Source organism: Chanos chanos, chromosome 5 (genome assembly GCF_902362185.1).
Source record: "Chanos chanos chromosome 5, fChaCha1.1, whole genome shotgun sequence".
NCBI classification, from domain to species: Eukaryota; Metazoa; Chordata; class Actinopteri; order Gonorynchiformes; family Chanidae; genus Chanos; species Chanos chanos.
The window spans coordinates 2,567,944-2,587,301 of record NC_044499.1 but is presented as its reverse complement, the minus strand read 5'-3'; the positions used below and the strand labels follow the sequence as shown (position 1 = coordinate 2,587,301).

At 40.0% G+C, this 19,358-nt stretch overlaps 1 protein-coding gene across 1 annotated transcript; it reads left to right on the top strand.

Annotated features, from left to right (window-relative positions):
- The first annotated feature begins 93 nt into the window (after positions 1–93).
- On the top strand, positions 94–17,355 carry LOC115811290 (NACHT, LRR and PYD domains-containing protein 3-like). The gene is made up of 11 exons (XM_030773439.1): positions 94–142; positions 3,600–3,870; positions 4,238–5,941; positions 7,746–7,829; positions 8,279–8,446; positions 10,598–10,756; positions 11,851–12,009; positions 12,458–12,546; positions 14,563–14,713; positions 16,605–16,706; positions 17,238–17,355. The coding sequence occupies exons 1-11, from the start codon at positions 94–96 to the stop codon at positions 17,353–17,355; spliced, it is 3,054 nt and encodes a 1,017-aa protein (XP_030629299.1).
- Positions 17,356–19,358: the final 2,003 nt, after the last annotated feature.

The following is a 19,358-nucleotide window of genomic DNA, read 5'->3' as shown; positions in this document are numbered from 1 at the left end:
CTGAAGAGGTGGGTTTTCAGTTTCTTGCGGAAGATAGTAAGGGATTCCGCAGTGCTAACTGTATGAGGGAGGTCGTTCCACCACCTCGGGGCAATGACAGAGAAGAGGCGTGGTTGGGAAGAGCGGCTGCTGGGTTCCCGAAGTGAGGGGATCATCAGCTGACCAGGCTTCGTAGAGCGGAGGGTTCTAGTAGTGGTATATGGAGTTATTAGGGACTGAGGTATGATGGGGCGGAGCCTCTTGTTGCCTGGTAGGCCAGTACCAGTGTCTTGAACTGGATGCGGGGCAACTCCCGGAAGCCAGCGAGCCTATGCCACCTTCTTGAATCAATGAATTACTCAGTCTGCAGAAGATCAACCAAGAGATAATAGCATGAAACCTTGGAGGACCCAGCTGACACACAGTGGCAGGAAACTGGGTTCAGTGTCATTCAAGACTGGGATAGGCGATGCTCTCTCTCCAGTGCTGTTCTGTGTGGCACTCAACCACCTGAGTCAGCAAGTCAAGACAGCGGGCGTAGGGTACAACCTGAAGTCTGACTAGCATGTTGAAAGCATAGCCTGTTGAAAGGCATGTGTCAGGATTGGGGAGTTTGGCCGCCCTGCTGGTCACTCTGTGTATTGTTATGCCTTGTGCTTTTGTTTGTTTTGGTTTTGCCATGTGCTTCTGTTTGCCCCTGTGTACTCCTGTCCCCGCCTCCCACCTGATCCCTATTATTACCTGGTTTGTTTCCACCTATGGCCTGTCTTTTCTGTCAACTGTTCTGTGTATTTAAGTCCTGTGTTTGTACCTGTTCATTGTCAGATTGTGACCTTTAGTTCTTTCTGCCAGTCTGTGTGCTTTGCTTTCTGTGAGTTATAAGTTTGACCGTGTTGCCTGGACCTGTTTTTGCCTCACGTTTTTGGATTTGGTTGCCCTGTGGATCTCTGGCTTTGACCTTGTTTGTACCCTGTTTCTAACCACTCTTTTGCCTTACGATTTGGATTTGTTTGCCCTCTGGAGTTTTGGATTAAGACCTTGGACTGGACACTGTTTTGAGATTGTCACCTGGTTTTTGAATAAAGAAATTTGAACCTAATTCTACCCTGTGGGTCTGCAATTGGGTCTTGTTCTGCCAAAACCTTACAGGCATGTGCTGTCCCCTTCATAATACTACACGCGGAAACTGGGGACTTGATTTGAATATGTGCTGTTACCAGAGAGCAGTGAACTGATGTTTGGACAAGTTGCTAAGATCTAATGGTAAAATGAGGAATTCTCGCTAAAAGAGCTGTACGATATTCCAGCCGGAACAAATGACTCGAGGAATATTAATTAGGAGTTAAGATGTGTTCTTGGTGAGAACAGAGCAAATTCTGCAGACGTAATCCAGCATGTATCTGCAGAACCAAGCTGAGAGAAGGTGGTGGAGCCCTCTGTTTGCTGGATTTGCCAGTGAAATGAGTATATTTTTAATTGAGGCTGTCTTTCCCTGCTCTCCTCTGAAGTACATCTCAGTGGAAGCAGTTGAGTAATGTGTTATAACCACGTTAATGTGTGTTATAATAAAATACCATCTAAGACGGTAAACGTCCCGGTGTTGTCTCATGTTGGTGTAATTACTATGTTGTTGTCAGAAACGTTTGGGTGAGGGTGTCGAATTTCACTTAACACCTCCACATCCACACATATACTTCCCCGTACTTCCACACAACCCATTGTATGCAATACTTGGTCTTGTCTTGTCTTGTTATGTCAGTCTGTCTGTCTGTCTGTCCGTCCACCTGCTTGGTTTTGTCATGTCCCATTATGGCCAGTGATGTCAGTCTGTTAGTCTGTTTGTCTGTCTGTCTGCCAACTTAGTCTTGTCATGTCTTGTCATGCTTGTGTTTTTATGTGCCTGTCTGTCCTTTTGCTTGTTGTTGTTATGTCACATCATTCCTCTATCTGTAGGTCTGTCCGTCTGTCTGTCTATCTAGGAATTATGAGGGAGGGAGGGAGGGAGAAGGAAGGGTCGGTGGGTGGGTTGTGGAGCGACTTCACTGAAGGTACTGAATTTGCACTTGTTTAAAATAAATAAATAAAGTTGTCCTCCGAAGAGGAGGGGTGGTGGAGGGCCAAAAAAAAAAAAAGAATTTCACTTAACACTGTACTGTGCTGACGTACAATCCTTTTGAACGAGATTGAGGTGTAGGCTACCCCCATATAGATGCCCGATATGACATTTTCCGGCAATGATACATCTATAACACTCCCCTTCTGATCTTCAGAAAAGTGTCAACGCGGAAGTGTATCATTGTTGGAAATCGGGACGGCATTGTCAGGATTCATTTAAGAAAGATATATTTTTAAATATGTGAGAAGAAATCGATCTTGGAGTAACGCATCAAATGAATGCGCTTTACTGTGCCACCTTGAGGATTTAGATGGTGGAATGAAAGATAAATACATTTATATGCATGGAGCAGCTCGACCGTAAGTTGACTTGAACGGGCATAAATGGCGAGGCGACAGATTGTGAAGAGCGAGATGTAATTATCCCACGTCTGTAAAAACAAGCTTTTTCCAAAAAGCAGAAATTGACCATTTTTCGTTTTTGTTGAGTCTGTTCTTTAACTGCATGTTTTGAGTGAACTATCAGTACATGCCGCTGTTGCATTGCAATCGAGACTCGCACTAGCAGACCAACCTTACAGAGCGCGGGACAGTTTAAGACGCTTAACGTGAAAAACGCTTAACGCCGTTTAAAGTACCAAATATGACAAGTAGACACTCCAGCCTGCTCACATTTATAGCTACTCCATGGTACTAAATATATCCAAACGCTTGGGAATATAGTTAGAATGGAAACAGACTACTTTAAACGATTAAGCGTTTCCTTTGCTCACATCCGCTTAACGAGCGTAATCACAACTACAGACCCAAACGTTCCACGATTATAGCTTTCATTCAGCACTAACTCTGTCCAAAAGCTTGAGAATGTAGTAGGCTATGGGAAATACTTAAAATACTCATTAACGCTTAATGAGTATTTGAAGTATTTCCCCTCTGGCTACACTCTCAAGCCTCACGTGGAATTAGATGATATGTTTAATTGCGTATCACGCATCCTTGTCTCTTTTAATAAGACTTCGACTTGACTCGACCGCTGCTTGGATCGGTGTACTGAATTAAATTTGAATATACAGAGGAATTATATTTGTGTGTGTTTTTGTAAATATGTGCGAACGTCTTAATTTATTGGTGTTTACTATAGCCTGTGGGTTCCAGGTTTAGTGCTTAGCGTCACAGACGGCTGTAAACAGCTTGTTACATATAATTTATGAAACAGCCATTTAACCTGTGCTGTGGAGTACATGAATTAAGTTATAGATAAAAGAGCTTTTCAGATCTCAAGTGATGTTTACTCCGAGGTGACAATCTGTGCCATTACTTATTTGTTTTCACTACATCAGCATTGTCCCTTAAAATCACTGTATGAGTACAGTTAATAAAAATGAATGTTGAAGATTGTATAACTAAGATTCCAGTCTTTCAGTTATTAATTAAATAGTAACCTATAAATCAACAGATCAAATAGAGTATTAATGCACCTGTATACCACAATTCTTCTTCCTCAGATGCTCGGTTTCTGGACAAGAACAGGGCAGAGTTTATCCAGAGGGTTACCATGGTGATGCCCCTGGCAGATGAGCTGCTGTCACTGGGCATGCTCCACGAGGAGACCTATTCAAAGATAAAAGCAGCCAATACCAGCCAGGAGAAAATGAGGGAGCTCTTTACTGCACTGCACTGTGGAGGAGACAGAGTCAAATCTGCCTTTTACCGTGTCCTGGAAAGACTTGAGCCACACCTGCTCCAAGACCTGGGTAAGAGAATAGAGGAACTCCAGTAGAGGGTCAGAGGGTTGAGGTCAGAGACTCCATTAAAGGAATAAGGTGAGTTTAACACTGGTCAGTCATGTGATGTGGTTCTCATTATTAGATGGTGGAAACAGAAGGAAAAGGCCTCTGTCCAGTTCTGCAGATGAAGAACACAAAGACCGTCAAAGTGAGTTTGTGATTGTCCATTTGAGTGTTGGGATAATATGACATTTCAGTGTCAGACCAAGCTGAAGGCCCTAGGCCACAGCAACCTCCTAAATCTTACCTTAATTATGCATTTTACACAAGGAATATTGATGCATTTGGATGTATGATTGTTCTGTGTGATTATAATATGATCATAACGAATGACTTTTCATTTTTGTAGAAAACAGATCATTAATTGTGAAGTACAAACAGTCAACCTCCTCTCAGTATGCATATGTGACAGAGTATAACTCCCTCCCTGGTGAACATGTGCTGCTGGCTAGCCGCTACACTGAGCTGCTGATCATTCAGACGCACAGAGAACAGAGTGAGAGAGAGGAAGAGATCTGCACCAAAGGTGAGCGTTTTTTCAGTGCCAGAGACAGTGAGAAGTACAGCAACATCACTGTGGACCAGTTTTTCTGTCCAGATGATCATGGACTCATTCCAAAAGCAGTTGTTCTCCAGGGAAACTCTGGAAATGGCAAATCCTTCACTGCACAGAAGATTATGTTGGAGTGGGCATCTGGAACAGTCTATACAGACCATTTTGATTTTATTTTTCACCTGAAGTGTAAAGAGATTAACCAAATTTCTGGAGAGAAGAGTCTGGTGGAGCTCCTGAGATACAGTCAGAGTTTAACACCAGCACAGATCTCACAGATATTACAGCACTCACCAGAGAGAGTTCTCTTCCTCATAGACGGCTTTGATGAACTCAAACTCTCACAAGACAACATGTCCAACTTGTCTCCTCCCCTTGATGTCCAAACTCCAGCCTCAGCTGAGTCCACTCTGAAAGCCCTGATGAGTGGACACCTGCTGCCTGAGTCCTTCCTGCTGGTCACCACCAGGTCTACAGCTACAGACACACTGAGCAAACTGCTCAAAAAACAACCCCAGCGTTTCACAGAGATTATGGGCTTCTCTGAGAGGGGGGTGGAGGAGTACTTCCAGAGGTTCTTTAAAGATGATCAGCTCTTACGGACACAAGCATATGAGCATGTGAAGGCAAATGAAACCCTCTTCACTGCCTGCTTCATCCCTGTGATCTGCTGGATCATCTGCACAGTATTCAGGCAACGTCACAAAGGTGGCATAGAAACAACAAGTAGCTTAGAAACAACCACCTCCATATATGTTGACTATGTGTCCACAATGCTGGATCACCACTGCCAGGGTTTGAGTCAGTCTGTCCCCAGTCTGCTTAGGAGTCTGGGACAGCTGGCAGAGAGAGGGATGATGGAACAGCAAGTCCTGTTTAATAAGAAATGTGTGACTAACATAGTTTCAGACCCTACCAGTAATCCTTTCTTATGCAAATTTCTCTGTAAGAAGAAGATTCGCCAAGAGACAATGTTCAGTTTCATGCATCTCAGCTTTCAGGAGTTCTTCACTGCTCTTTACTACAGACTTTCCCTTTCAGAGACCACATGGCTAAAGTTCTTAAGTCCTGAATTTATTGAGGAAGACTCTCGCAAATTGGACCTTCTGCCAGTTATTCAGTTTCTCTGTGGGTTGTCGAACAAAGAAGTGAGCAGCTCTGTCATGGAGGCGCACTGTCTTTCTGTTTCTCCCAACATCCGCGAACAGCTGGAGGAGTGGATCCTTAAATTCATCGAAGACAGAGATATCATCATGCAAGACACAAGTTTGTTCATTCTCCACTGTCTTTATGAGCTCCATGAAGAGGACTTTGTGAGGAAAGCTATGGAGAGTTGGGAGGAGATCGATCTTTCTCGTAATCCACTGAAGAGGACTGATTGTTGGGTGCTTCTGTACTGCCTGAAATGCTGTCCGCACATCAAAAGCCTGAGTCTCACTCACTGCAGTATAACAGTTGAGAAACTGAAGATCCTTCAGCCGGCATTGCGCCAGTGTAAAGAGCTTGAGTGAGTACCTCTGCAAAGAGACTTTTTGTTGAGAGCATAATTCGTTAGTACTTAGCCTGCAACGCAGTGTTTCAGGGCTGTATATACAAAGGACCTGAACGTTAGGAATTAGTTTAGTATTGTTGTTTTTGTAAACTAGCTGTGCTCATTCACATTAACTTTGTTTTTTGAATATCTCCATCCTGTCCAGAACAAACGTGTAACTATTTAGGGCCAGTAAGACAAGATTTTAACTCTTAATGGCACTACAAGCTTCAGCAGTGATGACATTATACACAGTGATTCAGCAGAAGCATGTAAGGTATTTTGGTATTTTGGTCCTTTCTGAGTGGAGTTTGCATGTTCTCCCCGTGTCTGCGTTGGCTTCCTCCGGGAGCTCCGGCTTCCTCCCACAGTCCAAAGACATGCAGGTTAGGTGAACTGGAGACACTAAATAGCCCCTAGGTATGACTGTTTGTGTGAATGTGTGTGTGAGTGTGTCTGCCCTGAAATGGACTGGTGACCTGTCCAGGGTGTTTCCCCTGCCTTTCGCCCAATGAGCCCTAACCCTGAAACCCTAATTAGGATAAGCGGCTTAGATAATGAGATAATGAGTGTATGGTAGGATAGAGACTTTTATCATGGTCAGTGCCTTCAGTGTCTGGCTATGTTACCTCTACAGTTATCTACCTGCGCATGATGATGTCATTCACCGAAACTATACTCATGTGATAATTTCTTATTATAATTCAGATTGAAATATCTAAACATGCTTTAATTAAGTTTTACATGACTCTGTGTTCTGTTACCATGGCAACATACTGAGTGATTATTTGGCCTCTCTTAGCTATAGCCTGATGCTAGCTGCTTTACACATTCGTGTGAACAACTATGTCGCTGTCCGATTTTACCCGCTGCCCGATTTTCCCCGGAAGTACGAAAGTCCGGAGGTCATGTGCAGCAAGAATAGTTCTCGACACTACCCGATTTGCATGGCGTTTTTACGGCATTACATCATATTTCTGTCACAAGAGACGTTAAATGTCTAATATGAAGGAATTTAATATACTCTGTTTTGTGGGTTTTTAACAATGTTGAGAAAGGGAAGATGACAAACATCTTACAGGAGCTGTAAGATAAGATCTGTGAGAATGTGCATAGTCAACGTTGGGAATTATGTCCCGATTTCAGAAAACCCACAGAGACGGGTGCACACATACATATGTACTGTGTGCTGTATTATATTTAATTAAAAATGCAAGAAACTTCATTTAGTTCCAGTGCATATTCATTGTAACGTAAGAATGGACACACTTATCACATCACACATAGACAACTCAATTCAATGAACAATTTAATGTAGAGTTTACCTCTGGACTTTTGTACTTCCGGGAAAATCGGGCAGACGGCAAAATTGGACAGCGACAAAGTACAATGAAACTATTTTCCTTAGCCACTGTATTAGCCCATAAGATTGGATAGGCTGAAATGTGCAAACTTGACATTTAACCCACTGATAAGCTTCACTGACAATTTTATGAAACACATTTTGACAGTTAGTGCTTAAAACGGGGGTCCAGTGTCATCCCCATTGTTCAGAGCTTTGAGTTTCTTCGGAGACTTACAGTCTACAGGGGTCATTTATGGAGTTTCAAAAGCCTAGACAGACAAGTGACTACATTGCTGCATTATACACGAAACTCTCTCATATCGTACAATTCACTGATGTGATGATAATTTAGATGTTTGATACACTGCTGATAGTTGATATGTGATGTGTATATGGCTGGTTCACTTCGTAATTGTGAAAGTTTTGATTTTGAAGACTTGGGGTGGAGAACCTGTCAGATGATGACGTTGGTGTTCTGGTCTCAGCTCTGGGAGAAGGAAAGGACCTGAGGGGACTGAGGTAATGACTGATTATATAGTCCTAACACATAAGACGCATAAAATCCATTAACATTATTCACTTACCACACATACAGTAATGGGTACTGGTGTTTAATTGAGATGAAATTAAAAAAAAAAAAAAAAATATATATATATATATATATATATATATACATACACACGCGTGTGTGTGTGTGTGTGTGTATTTTTTTTTAAAAGTCCACTTCTTTGAGCAAAGCCCACATTTGAAAATGTTACATTAAGAAATCGTTCTCTACGTTGATTGTATGACTGGAATGTGCTCTGCATATATGTGTACAATACATAGATAGAAAGAGGGAGAGAATGAGAGAGAGAGGGGAGAGAGAGAGAGAGAGAGAGAGAGAGAGAGTGTGAATGTCATTGTTCATGACTAAATTATGTCTGTGTCCTCTGACTTCTTCCTCTCTACTTATTTCTCTTCCAAAGCCTTGACTACAGTGCTCTGTCAGATCAGAGTGTGCAACAGGTTCTTAATGCTCTCAGTAAACAGACGGCTGTGGGTTATTGTTCCATCACAGTGAGGACCGTCACCACATACACTGCCTTCATGCTCAGAGAGTTCCTCCTGAACCAAAACGGTAAAGGGGACATAAGGTAGGAGTTATTTCACTCGGAAATAGAAAAAAATCTTTGCATTTTCTTTTCTCAAAACATAATTAAATCAGTTCATTCTCCTGTTTCCACTTCTGTGCTTTTATCAACTCTGTGTTAATTAGTGAATGTACTTTAATTGACTTTGTGTTAATTACTGACTATATTTAGCTGACTCTGTGTTGATTACTAACTGATTTTAGCTGACTATGTTCATTACTGATTGTGTTATATGACTGTGTTCATTGGTGACGGTGCTGTAGTTTACTGTGTTCATTACTGACTGTGTTTAGTTGACTGTGCTATAACTGACTCTGTGTTCATTACTGACTGTGTTTAGTTGACTGTGTTCAATATTGACTGTGCGGTAACTGACTCTGTGTTCATTACTGACTGTGTTATGTGACTGTGTTCATCACTGACAGTGCTGTAGTTGACTCTGTGTTCATTATTAACTGTGCTGTAGTTGACTCTGTGCCCATTGCTGACTGTGTTTAGTTTACTGTGTCCATTGCTGACTGTGTTTAGTTTACTGTGTTCATTACTGGCAGTCCTGTAATTGACTCTGTGTTCATTGCTGACTGTGTGCTGTAGTTGACCCTGTTCTCTCATGGCAGAGTTTTTGGACACCTGGACAGTGATCAGGAGGGTCTCTGCTCATGTCTCCGAGTATCAGTCACAAGTAAAGAATTTGAGTAAGAAACTTTTAATTCACTTCACTCTTAGTTTCAGTTACAGACATGTCTAAAACATTTATGTGTCTCTTTCATGCCCTTATAACATAACATATCTATCTTTTCTCTGATATGAACATGGCTTGTGCAAACACTCGGTCACCCTGTCAGTTAGTGCTTAGTAACTCTTAATGACACTTAGTAACGCTTAGTCACACTTCTAATTAATTAATTTTGGACTGGATTTTTCCCGCCACCTACCAAAGTTTTTTTTTTTGTCAGAAGCAGCACCAGGATTATTATTATGTGTTAACTAGATCTAATTCAAAGATAATCTAAAAACTGTTACCATCTCTTGATGCTCTGTTATGAATTTTGCATACTTGGGGAAGGGCAATATGACTATATTATGTTGGGACCAGTTTTAACCTTAGCTATGACATGCTTTTCAGAGATTTTGACAGTATTTGAGAGACAGAGCTACTCTCCCATGTATTACTGTAAATAAAATGAAAAACCTGACTTTAGATGGTGTAGCTGAGACGAGTTGGCCTGTGAACTGGAAACAGAGGAACAACTTTTATCTTTAAACCTGTCATTACTTCAGCCTGTTCCCATTTATCCTCCTTGATTAACAATAATACAAATATACCACAGAATAATCAACTGTAATTGACGTAAATATAGTGAGTAATATAGGCTATAAGCTATATACAGCATGTAGGCTATATTCAAGTAGTAGGTATACCCACATATCCTTATGGGATAAATTAGAAATCAAACATTACTACAATATTACAAAATACACTACTCAAAAAGGACATTTTGTAAATAATGGCCTATCTCTAATAATAGCCTGTCTCAAATAAAGTCCTGGTTCTTTCTTCAGTTGAGGTAAATAAAAGCCCTGGCCACTATTTGAGACTTTACGGTATTATAATAGTAGTGCTGACAATATTGGAACACTCACTGTTTCTAAACTTACTTTTACCTAGTAACTCAAGCTGTTATTAGGGGTGACTTCAGAGAGCACTACAGTAAATTGTTAAATAATCAATCAAACAAACAAACAAACAAACAAACAAACAAATAAAGAATTAAGGATTATGTAATGTCTATGCAGTGAGATTTCGTTCAATAGTTCTGTAGATGTGTAAATGTGACAGTGTATGTCTGGCTGGGTTTCAGGTTCTCTGTCCAGCACTTCAGTTGGTTGGATATGTCTTTGGAGAGCTCCAATCCACAGACCGAACCATCGCTCTCAGAAATCAGTTTCACCTGCCCATATTCAAAGATGCCAAGCATCAACTGGACAGGATTCCTACACATATTCTACAGAATGAAGTACTTCACTAAAATAACCAACAATCAATTCCTTATTTCTTTTGTAATTCAGTATCTGTATGTGTGTATCTGTGTATGTGTGTGTGTGTGTGTGTGTGTCTGTTTTTGTTCATCACATGGGGTTTCGTTTTGGCAGGAGTCCAGAGACGGATGAGCAGTTGGATGCTCTGCTTTTTTTCCTGTGCTCCGTGTCTGGTCTGAGAAAGGTGCATCTGAAGGTGAGGAAACTGACAAGGAGCTGGTCAACCATGATCTTTTCACTCATGCCCACGTGCTCCAGTCTCCAGCACATCAGGTAAGAGAAAAGAGCTCTCTGGACGTCCACCGCTGTCCTCTCACGACTCATGCTATGTGTGTGTGAGAGAGTGAGTGTTTAATGGAAACCTTTTGTTCTTGGTTGGTAGTGTTGAGGTGAATGAGGGCAGTGCTGAGGAGAGTCTAGGCATGTGTGTGTGTGTGAGAGAGTGAGTGTTTAATGGAAACCTTTTGTTCTTGGTTGGTAGTGTTGAGGTGAATGAGGGCAGTGCTGAGGAGAGTCTAGGCGTGTGTGTGTGTGTGAGAGAGTGAGTGTTTAATGGAAACCTTTTGTTCTTGGTTTGTAGTGTTGAGGTGAATGAGGGCAGTGCTGAGGAGAGTCTTTGTTCATCTCTCAGTGTGTCAATCACAGATGGAAACTTCACGTAAGGAACTCTTTATGAACCACTTTATAAATGTTGTTTTTGGTCATGAATTTATTTTTATATGAAACATTTCTTGTGTTGGTAATATATAACCCTGGCTTCTTCCACACGATGTGAACAATAGCAGAATTGATACTCCATGTTCATTCTCTGTTGTGCTCAGGAACATGCTAAGGATTATGTAATGTCTGTGCTGTAAGATTTCATGAGGTCATTGTGTACATGTGTAAAGATAACTATGTGTGTCTCTGTCTGGGTTTCAGGTTGTCTGTTAAAGATGACAGATGGAAAGATAGATTCTCAGAGATCTCCAGCCCACAGACTGAATCACCACTCTCAAAAATCACTCTCACCTGTGCACATTCAGAGATATCCAACGTGAACTGGACAAAATTTCTCCTGATATTTCACAAAACGAAAGACTTAACAGAAAAGTAAAGAACTGAATCGTTATGCATGTTATTCACAGAAATATAGCATTTTACAGTCTCTTAGGTTGAAACGAACCAGACTGGCTGATGCTGGAGAGTGAATGAATTCTGACAATGTTAATGGGTTCTGAAAATACTGCTGTCTGTGTACACGCAGTCTGTGCTGTTTATCTGAGTCAACAGTTTGTTCTGTAGTTTGCTTTAGTAACGTTATGAAATTGTGTTAAGTACTAAAATATCAGTCTGTATTGAGTTGATGGGAGTGCTTTCTGTTACAGCAGCCCAGAGTTTGATGAACAGGTAGAAGCTCTGCTGAACTTCCTGCACACTGTGCCTGGTCTGAAGAAGGTGGAGCTTAAACTGAATATCTTGACTGAGAGCTGGGCCGCCAGGATCCTCTCTTTCATCCAGACCCACCCCAGTCTACGACCTGTCAGGTAACCACCTTCCCTCACAGACACACAAAGCTCTGCCCTCACAGACTCTACATTCGGCTAATTATGTCTGCATTATGTCAATGGGCTTGGAAATGTTGGTTTTAAGAACCGAACAGGAATAAGACAATAAAGACATATGCGCACAAAATACATTTTTTAGGCAGCAATAATAACAGAAATATAGGAATTTTTTAAAATCTGTTTCTGAACATAAACCTTAACTGGTATACAGAATGCCCAGTTAATAAGATGATCTTTCATTTCAAGCCATTTTTACAGCAATACAGGTTACATGCCAGCTTTCATTTCCCTACTGAGTTTCCCTACTGTTTTTTGGGTGAAGGTCTCCATTAAATATGTGATGACGATTCAGAACTTTCTTCCATTCCATTTCTTTTTTTCCCCTCCCATTTACACTTTTTGCCCCTGTGTTGTCTTTTTCTCCCAGTTTAACCATGGCCAAATCCCTAGCTTGTCCTTTCCCCATCACTGGTACACCTCATGGCAGAGGAGGGTGGTGTCACAAGGTCAAAGAGGGTCAGAGTGCATGCGCTGGGCTTTAGGGGAGGTTTACGAACACACAAATAAGCAGAACTCCAAGACAGCCCAGGGTTCAAACGACAGCAGACAGATATAATCAGGCCAGGCAGACTTGGTAACAAAACACAGAAGCTGGTAAAAACAGAAGGCAGGAGACTGGATGACAAAACACAGCTCAGAAACTCAGGGCAGGTACTGAGTAGACTTTACACCAAACTCAGGCAAACACAGGAGTATCTATACACAAACATAGGCATGTATACATACACAAACACAGGCAAACACAGGGGTATATATATACAAACACAGGAATGTATATATTAAAAAACACAGGAGTATATATACACAGACACAGGAGTATATATACACAGACACAGGAGTATATATACACAGACACAGGCAAACACAGGGGTATATATATACAAACACAGGAGTATACATACAGAAACACAGGCAAACACAGGGGTATATATATACAAACACAGGAATGTATATATTAAAAAACACAGGAGTATATATACACAGACACAGGAGTATACATACACAGACACAAGAGTATATATACACAAACACAGGCAAACACAGGGGTATATATATACAAACACAGGAGTATACATACAGAAACACAGGAGTATATATATATATATATATATATATATATATATATATATATATATATATACAAACACAGGAGTATATAGACACAAACACAGGAGTATACACACACAGACACAGGAGTATATATACACAAACACAGGAGTATATATACACAAACACTGGAGTATATATATATATATATATATATATACAGACACAGGAGTATATATACACAAACACAGGGATATATATACACAAACACAGGAGTATATATACACAGACACAGGAGTATATATACACAAACACAGGAGTATATATACACAGACACAGGAGTATATATATATATATATACACAAACACAGGGATATATATACACAAACACAGGAGTATATATACACAGACACAGGAGTATATATACACAGACACAGAGTATATATACACAGACACAGGAGTATATATACACAGACACAGGAGTATATATACACAGACACAGGAGAATGTATACACAAACACAGGAGTATATATACACAGACACAGGAGTATATATACACAAACACAGGAGTATATATACACCAACACAGGGATATATATACACAAACACAGGAGTATATATACACAGACACAGGAGTATATATACACAAACACAGGAGTATACATACACAGACACAGGAGTATATATACACAGACACAGGAGTATATATATATATACACAAACACAGGGATATATATACACAAACACAGGAGTATATATACACAGACACAGGAGTATATATACACAGACACAGTGGGCAGACAAATTAAAGGCATATGCAAACACTGATGCAAACAGCATCCCTTCTGCCTGGCCCTTCCTCCGTTCCCTTCCTAATGATGTTGACACTTGAATCTGTAGCTAGAGGGAGCAGACTAGATCTCCCTGAGTTGTCAATCAAAACAGAGTAATTTGTTCCTGTAGCCATGAGGAGATTATTAAATACATAAGCAGACTGTAGTTATTATATTACACGTGTCTCAATGTATATAGCATATATGTAGCTATATGTATACAGTATGAATGTACATAGTATTTTTCATAGATTTGCAGCTCATTTGTCAAACTGTCATGTGGTGAGTCTGAGCTGAAGTTTAGGACTCAGAGACTGCCCTGATGGAATATGGTGACAGTCGTATGTGAACACCCCCAATTAACCAGCAAGGTCACAGCAAAAAACAAAGCTAAACAAAACAAACAAACAAACAAACAAAAAACCCCCACAGTTATCATTCTCAATGGTCTGATGGATTTAATTAGACCACAAAGCTAATGTTTCTGTTCTCAATAAGAACAGTAGGAATAATCTGTGGAAACCCTTGTTTGTGTGTGTACTTCTTTAGATAATTATTTACGAACTATTGTTTCTTTTTTTAGATGTGCAGAATTTGATGAGCAAACGAATGCTCTGCTTTCCGTTGTGGATTCTATACCTGGCTTGAAAAGGGTGAAACTGAATGTCATAAGACTGACTGAGAGCTGGGCTTCCAGGATCATCTCACTCATCCAGTCCTGCACGAGTCTACAGGACATCAGGTAAAAGAAACACCTGTCATGACTGATGTTTTTACTGATGTTAGTGTGTGTGTGTGTGTGTGTGTGTGTGTGTGTGTGTGTGTGTGTGAGTGAGTGTGTGTCTACACATTCCTCCACACATCAAGGGGGTACTGACTTTATTTAGTTGAATCTATGACTGTATTTAGATAATATCTGTGTTCATCTCTGACTGTGCTGTAATTGACTCTGTTTTCTTTACTGACTGTGCATTTGTTTACTCTGTGTGCTTTACTGACTGTGCTGTCTATTGACTCAGCACTGTATTTTAACTGACTCTGTTTTAATTACTGTCTATGTTTTAACTGACTCTGTTTTAATTACTGACTGTGTTTTAATTGACTGTGGTGATTACTGTCTATGTTTTAATTGACTCTGTGGTGGTTACTGACTATGTTTTAACTGACTGTGTTAATTACTGACTGTGTTTTAATTGACTGCGTGTTAATTACTGACTGTGTTTTAATTGACTCTGTGCTCTGACTGGCAGGGTTAAGGTGTGTGAGGAGAGCAATCTGAGGAGTCTCTTCTCATCTCTCAGTGTATCAAACACAGAAGGAGATTTCACGTAAGGAACTCTTCAATGAACCACTCTATGTGCATAAAACTGGTTAAAAATAGTTTATCACTGTTTAGGGTGTTTAACACTATAGTAACATGTAACCACATTGTTCCTAGCATCACACTTAATGTACACTGTATAAATTCTCTGGTGCACACAGTAACGTGCTATTGTCCGATATTTTAAATTACTTGTAAATATATGAATATTTCTGTTACTGATTATCGCAGGTTTTCTGTTAAGGACTGCAATCTACAGACTGAGCCAACATTATCAGAACTGAGTTTCACCTGTCCACACTCACAGATGATCACCATCAACTGGACCAGATTTCTGTGGATATTTTCCAAAATTAAAGACTTAGAAAAGTAAACAATTTACACTGAAATGTTACATTGCAAAAATGTGTGTGTGCACGCATGTGTGTTTGTATCTATTTGATTTAGTTACATGCATTTCCTACAGTTCTGCGGACCTGGATGAGCAGTTTGATGCTCTGCTGTCTTTCCTGAACTCTGTGACTGGTCTGAAGGTGGTGGATCTGAATGTGAACAGTCTGACTGAGAGCTGGGCTGTCAGGATCCTCTCCCTCATCCAGACCTGCAGCAGTCTGCAACACATCAGGTAAGTGCAAGGCCTGACCTAAAATCACTTCTGTCTCATTATGAAGTTAAATGTTTCAGTTACTTTACAGTGTAAGTACACAAAATAATATAATCATTAAGCAACAGTACTTCACTGGCTCATAGCAGACTCAGGATGAATTACCTGCATGTAAACACCCGAAGTATTGTAAAGAAAATCTGATCAACGGTGATCAGAATAAAATGTCATTAGGAAATAAGCAGGCTGTCTGAGCTTTTCATAATTAGGTTATATGTTTAAGTTAGTGTAATTTTAAACTCTGTGAGCACGAGTTTCTCCCACCATTCCACTGGTCCAAAACTTTCATCCGGTACGCTCTGGTCCAGGCTGTGGGGAGAAGATCTAAATCATGCTTCTCCTGATCTGTGCGTTGCCACGGTTCTGTTCTCATCTTCTCTTTCACTTCAGCTGTGCAAAGTGGGACAGTAGAGTATTTACTCGTCAGTTTTTAAAAAGCATAGTAGAACTAGTTACATACAAACCTGTAGGGAGTGAGCTTGGGTTGGACAGGTGAGAGTATCACACCTCTCTGCTGTGTGGTTTTGCTCTACTCACTTTGCTTCTCATAGTCAATTTTTCTTTACCTATTACTTTACCTATTAAGACCAGCTGTTACGCTTGTTAAATGTCTCTGCTGATGTGTCTGACAGTGTGTCACTGTATTAGTTTTAAAGCTGGTTCTGAACTGGATGGTTTTTTGCTGGAGGAGGGAATCAGGTTACTGCAGCACTCTCAGAAACGTCCAGACTGCACTCTGACTGTTGAAGGGTTTGTATCTGTAAATATTTAGTTGTTGTTATGTTCTTCCTTGTTTATTTATTAAGTATAAGATATAAAACTTTGAACTATAAAACCTAGAGAGAAGTTGTAGAGTGGGTTCTATACAACATATAGTTTGACGTCTGCTGAATCACAGCAGTTTGTCTTATCTGTACATTCACAATGGTACACAATGGTATATCCTCTTATCTTCCTAGATGCACTAGATTATACTGAAATATGATTCCTACTATGTGTGAAGGGTTATCAGGTGATAATTGTCAGAAAATTACACAGTTTAGATGAAGCTTTTTTTCAGATCTATTTATTAGAAACATAGAAGCATACCTATTTATGTAACTAGTTAATTCTGATATTGGTCATTTTGGGGTCATTTTGTTTGTTTTAATTTACAAGAAAAGGTTATTATGTTAGACATATTAGGAAGTGATCTCTGTCTCTATGGAGAGCTGTAGATGAAGGTGAAGTTTGTGAAGAGCAGACTGACAATGTGTTCTGTGTCTCTGACTCTTTATAAAGGATGAGATGCTCTAAAGACACTGACCAGTGCACAGAAGACGAGAGGTGGAGTCCAAAAGACTGTAACCGCATTGTTAAACTTCAGTTCCATGGAGAGTCTCTCACTGTGCTGGACTAGTGAGAGAGTCACAATAGAATGTACATGTCTATCATTATATTTTTATATTTTATAGTGGGTTCTTATACTTACATAGTGGGTTCTTATACAAACAAACAGCAATAACAAAAACAGATTCAGTTCCACACATGGAAGTTTTAGACACATTTTAAATTTTTTGATAACATAGTGAATGCTAGCATACAGTGCACTTCGAATCGGTGACATTCGTCAATGTAAACATTCCCAAAATTCAACAGTTTAAATGAAACCCATGTCTAGCTACTGCTATATCTTATGAAGATATCTTATGAAGATATGATTTTTACTGAAAAATTGCATGAATACTGACAACCACAACTTTACTATCTGGGTATTTTGTTTGTTCTCTCGTAATGTCATTAATACAGTGTTTTTATAAATTCATGAGACAGTATGTAAATACCTGAATAATTTAGATTGTATATGCATTTACACAGACAGAAATCCTTGTTACCACTTGTTATAGGACCATATGTAGCACAACACTCGACAGGACCATACATTAGGAAAAACGCATTCAGAAAATAGAAGTCAGAGTTTACAGTTAGGTTTTACATTCAAAGGAACAGTTAAAACACTAAAAAGTCTCATTGAAGAGACAATGGATCAAATGTATTTTCTAACTTCAGATTAAGATGCAGCTACTGAGCCGATAATTGCTGGGACACAGAGAGAAATTTCATCTATGAATGTGTATGTATACAAGTACGGTTTAGGTAAATGTATCCATTGCAGACCTGGTGTAAAATAACTTTTTATTTCCTTGTAATGTTTTATTGTATATTGTTATGCTTTTTTCTTATGTATTATGTATTTCTTATATATTGTCTAAAGTGCATTTTGTACGAGTTGTGCTCTTTTGCTCAAACAAAAACCCAACCTGTTTTTGTAAACAATTTCAAAAAGAGTGAAATGTTTACTTTATCCTGCTATAAACTATTTCACATTTCACATGCCTGTCCTCTGGTATCACTGTCATTTCTGTGACATCCAAACAAACTGCTGGATTATGAAATCTGGGTTAAAAAGTATTTCAAGGATTTTGGTTTTTATTTGATTACCTAAGAAATGAGAACTGCCATTAGTATGCATAGCTGTCAGGCAGGAAGACTGAAATTTTGATGACAGGATATGTGAGAAAGAAGATTTATATTTCGTATAGAATATGTTAAATCATCATTACTAACAAGCTGTTAGTTGAAAATGTGCAGTTATTAGTTTTAGAACCCATAGCCTATGTTTTAGCTCCTCCACATACGTTAAAGATTGTTACTACTGTGTTTGAAAACGTTTTTCACAAAAACATCTGGATAAACTTCACTAAAGTAACAGAATAGCATTTCGAGCCGTTATAGCAGATTTGAGTCGTTCCACTCCTCAAGAAACCAACACTCCATTCATCACATGTAAAGAAGTAAAGAGCTGTCACTCTCCTCTCGGTTCTATATAAAACTTTCAAACTGGCCATTTTTAACCAAATTAATAATTTTCTGACAGAGAGTAATCTGTATCCCTTGTAGCAAGGGGAGGCTCCAAGTCATCAATCCCCATTGGACCTGTCTGCAGCCTTAGCCACTGTTAATCACTAGATCCTCCTTCCTGCTCTCCCTGACCTTAGCATCATGGGTAAGGTGCTCAGATGGTTTGAGTTGTACCTTTCAGAGTGATACCACAGGGTTTGGTGGAGAGGTTTGGTATCCAAAACACACCTTGCGACAACTGGGGTGCCTCAAGGATTGGTGCTTGGACCTGTTCTCATTTCACTGTATGCCACCTCACTGTCACCCAGCAGCACAGCTTCTCCTGCTGAAGGCACCCATCTGTATGTATCCTTGCCCTCAGAAGATACCGCTATCTAGACAATCATCTCTGCAGGCCTCACTGGCATTGCAGCCTGGATGCAGGAACACAACGTCCAAACTAAACTCCTGGTCGTCCCAGCCAGTCCCTCATAACAGCTCCGTTCAGCTAGGCTCATCCTC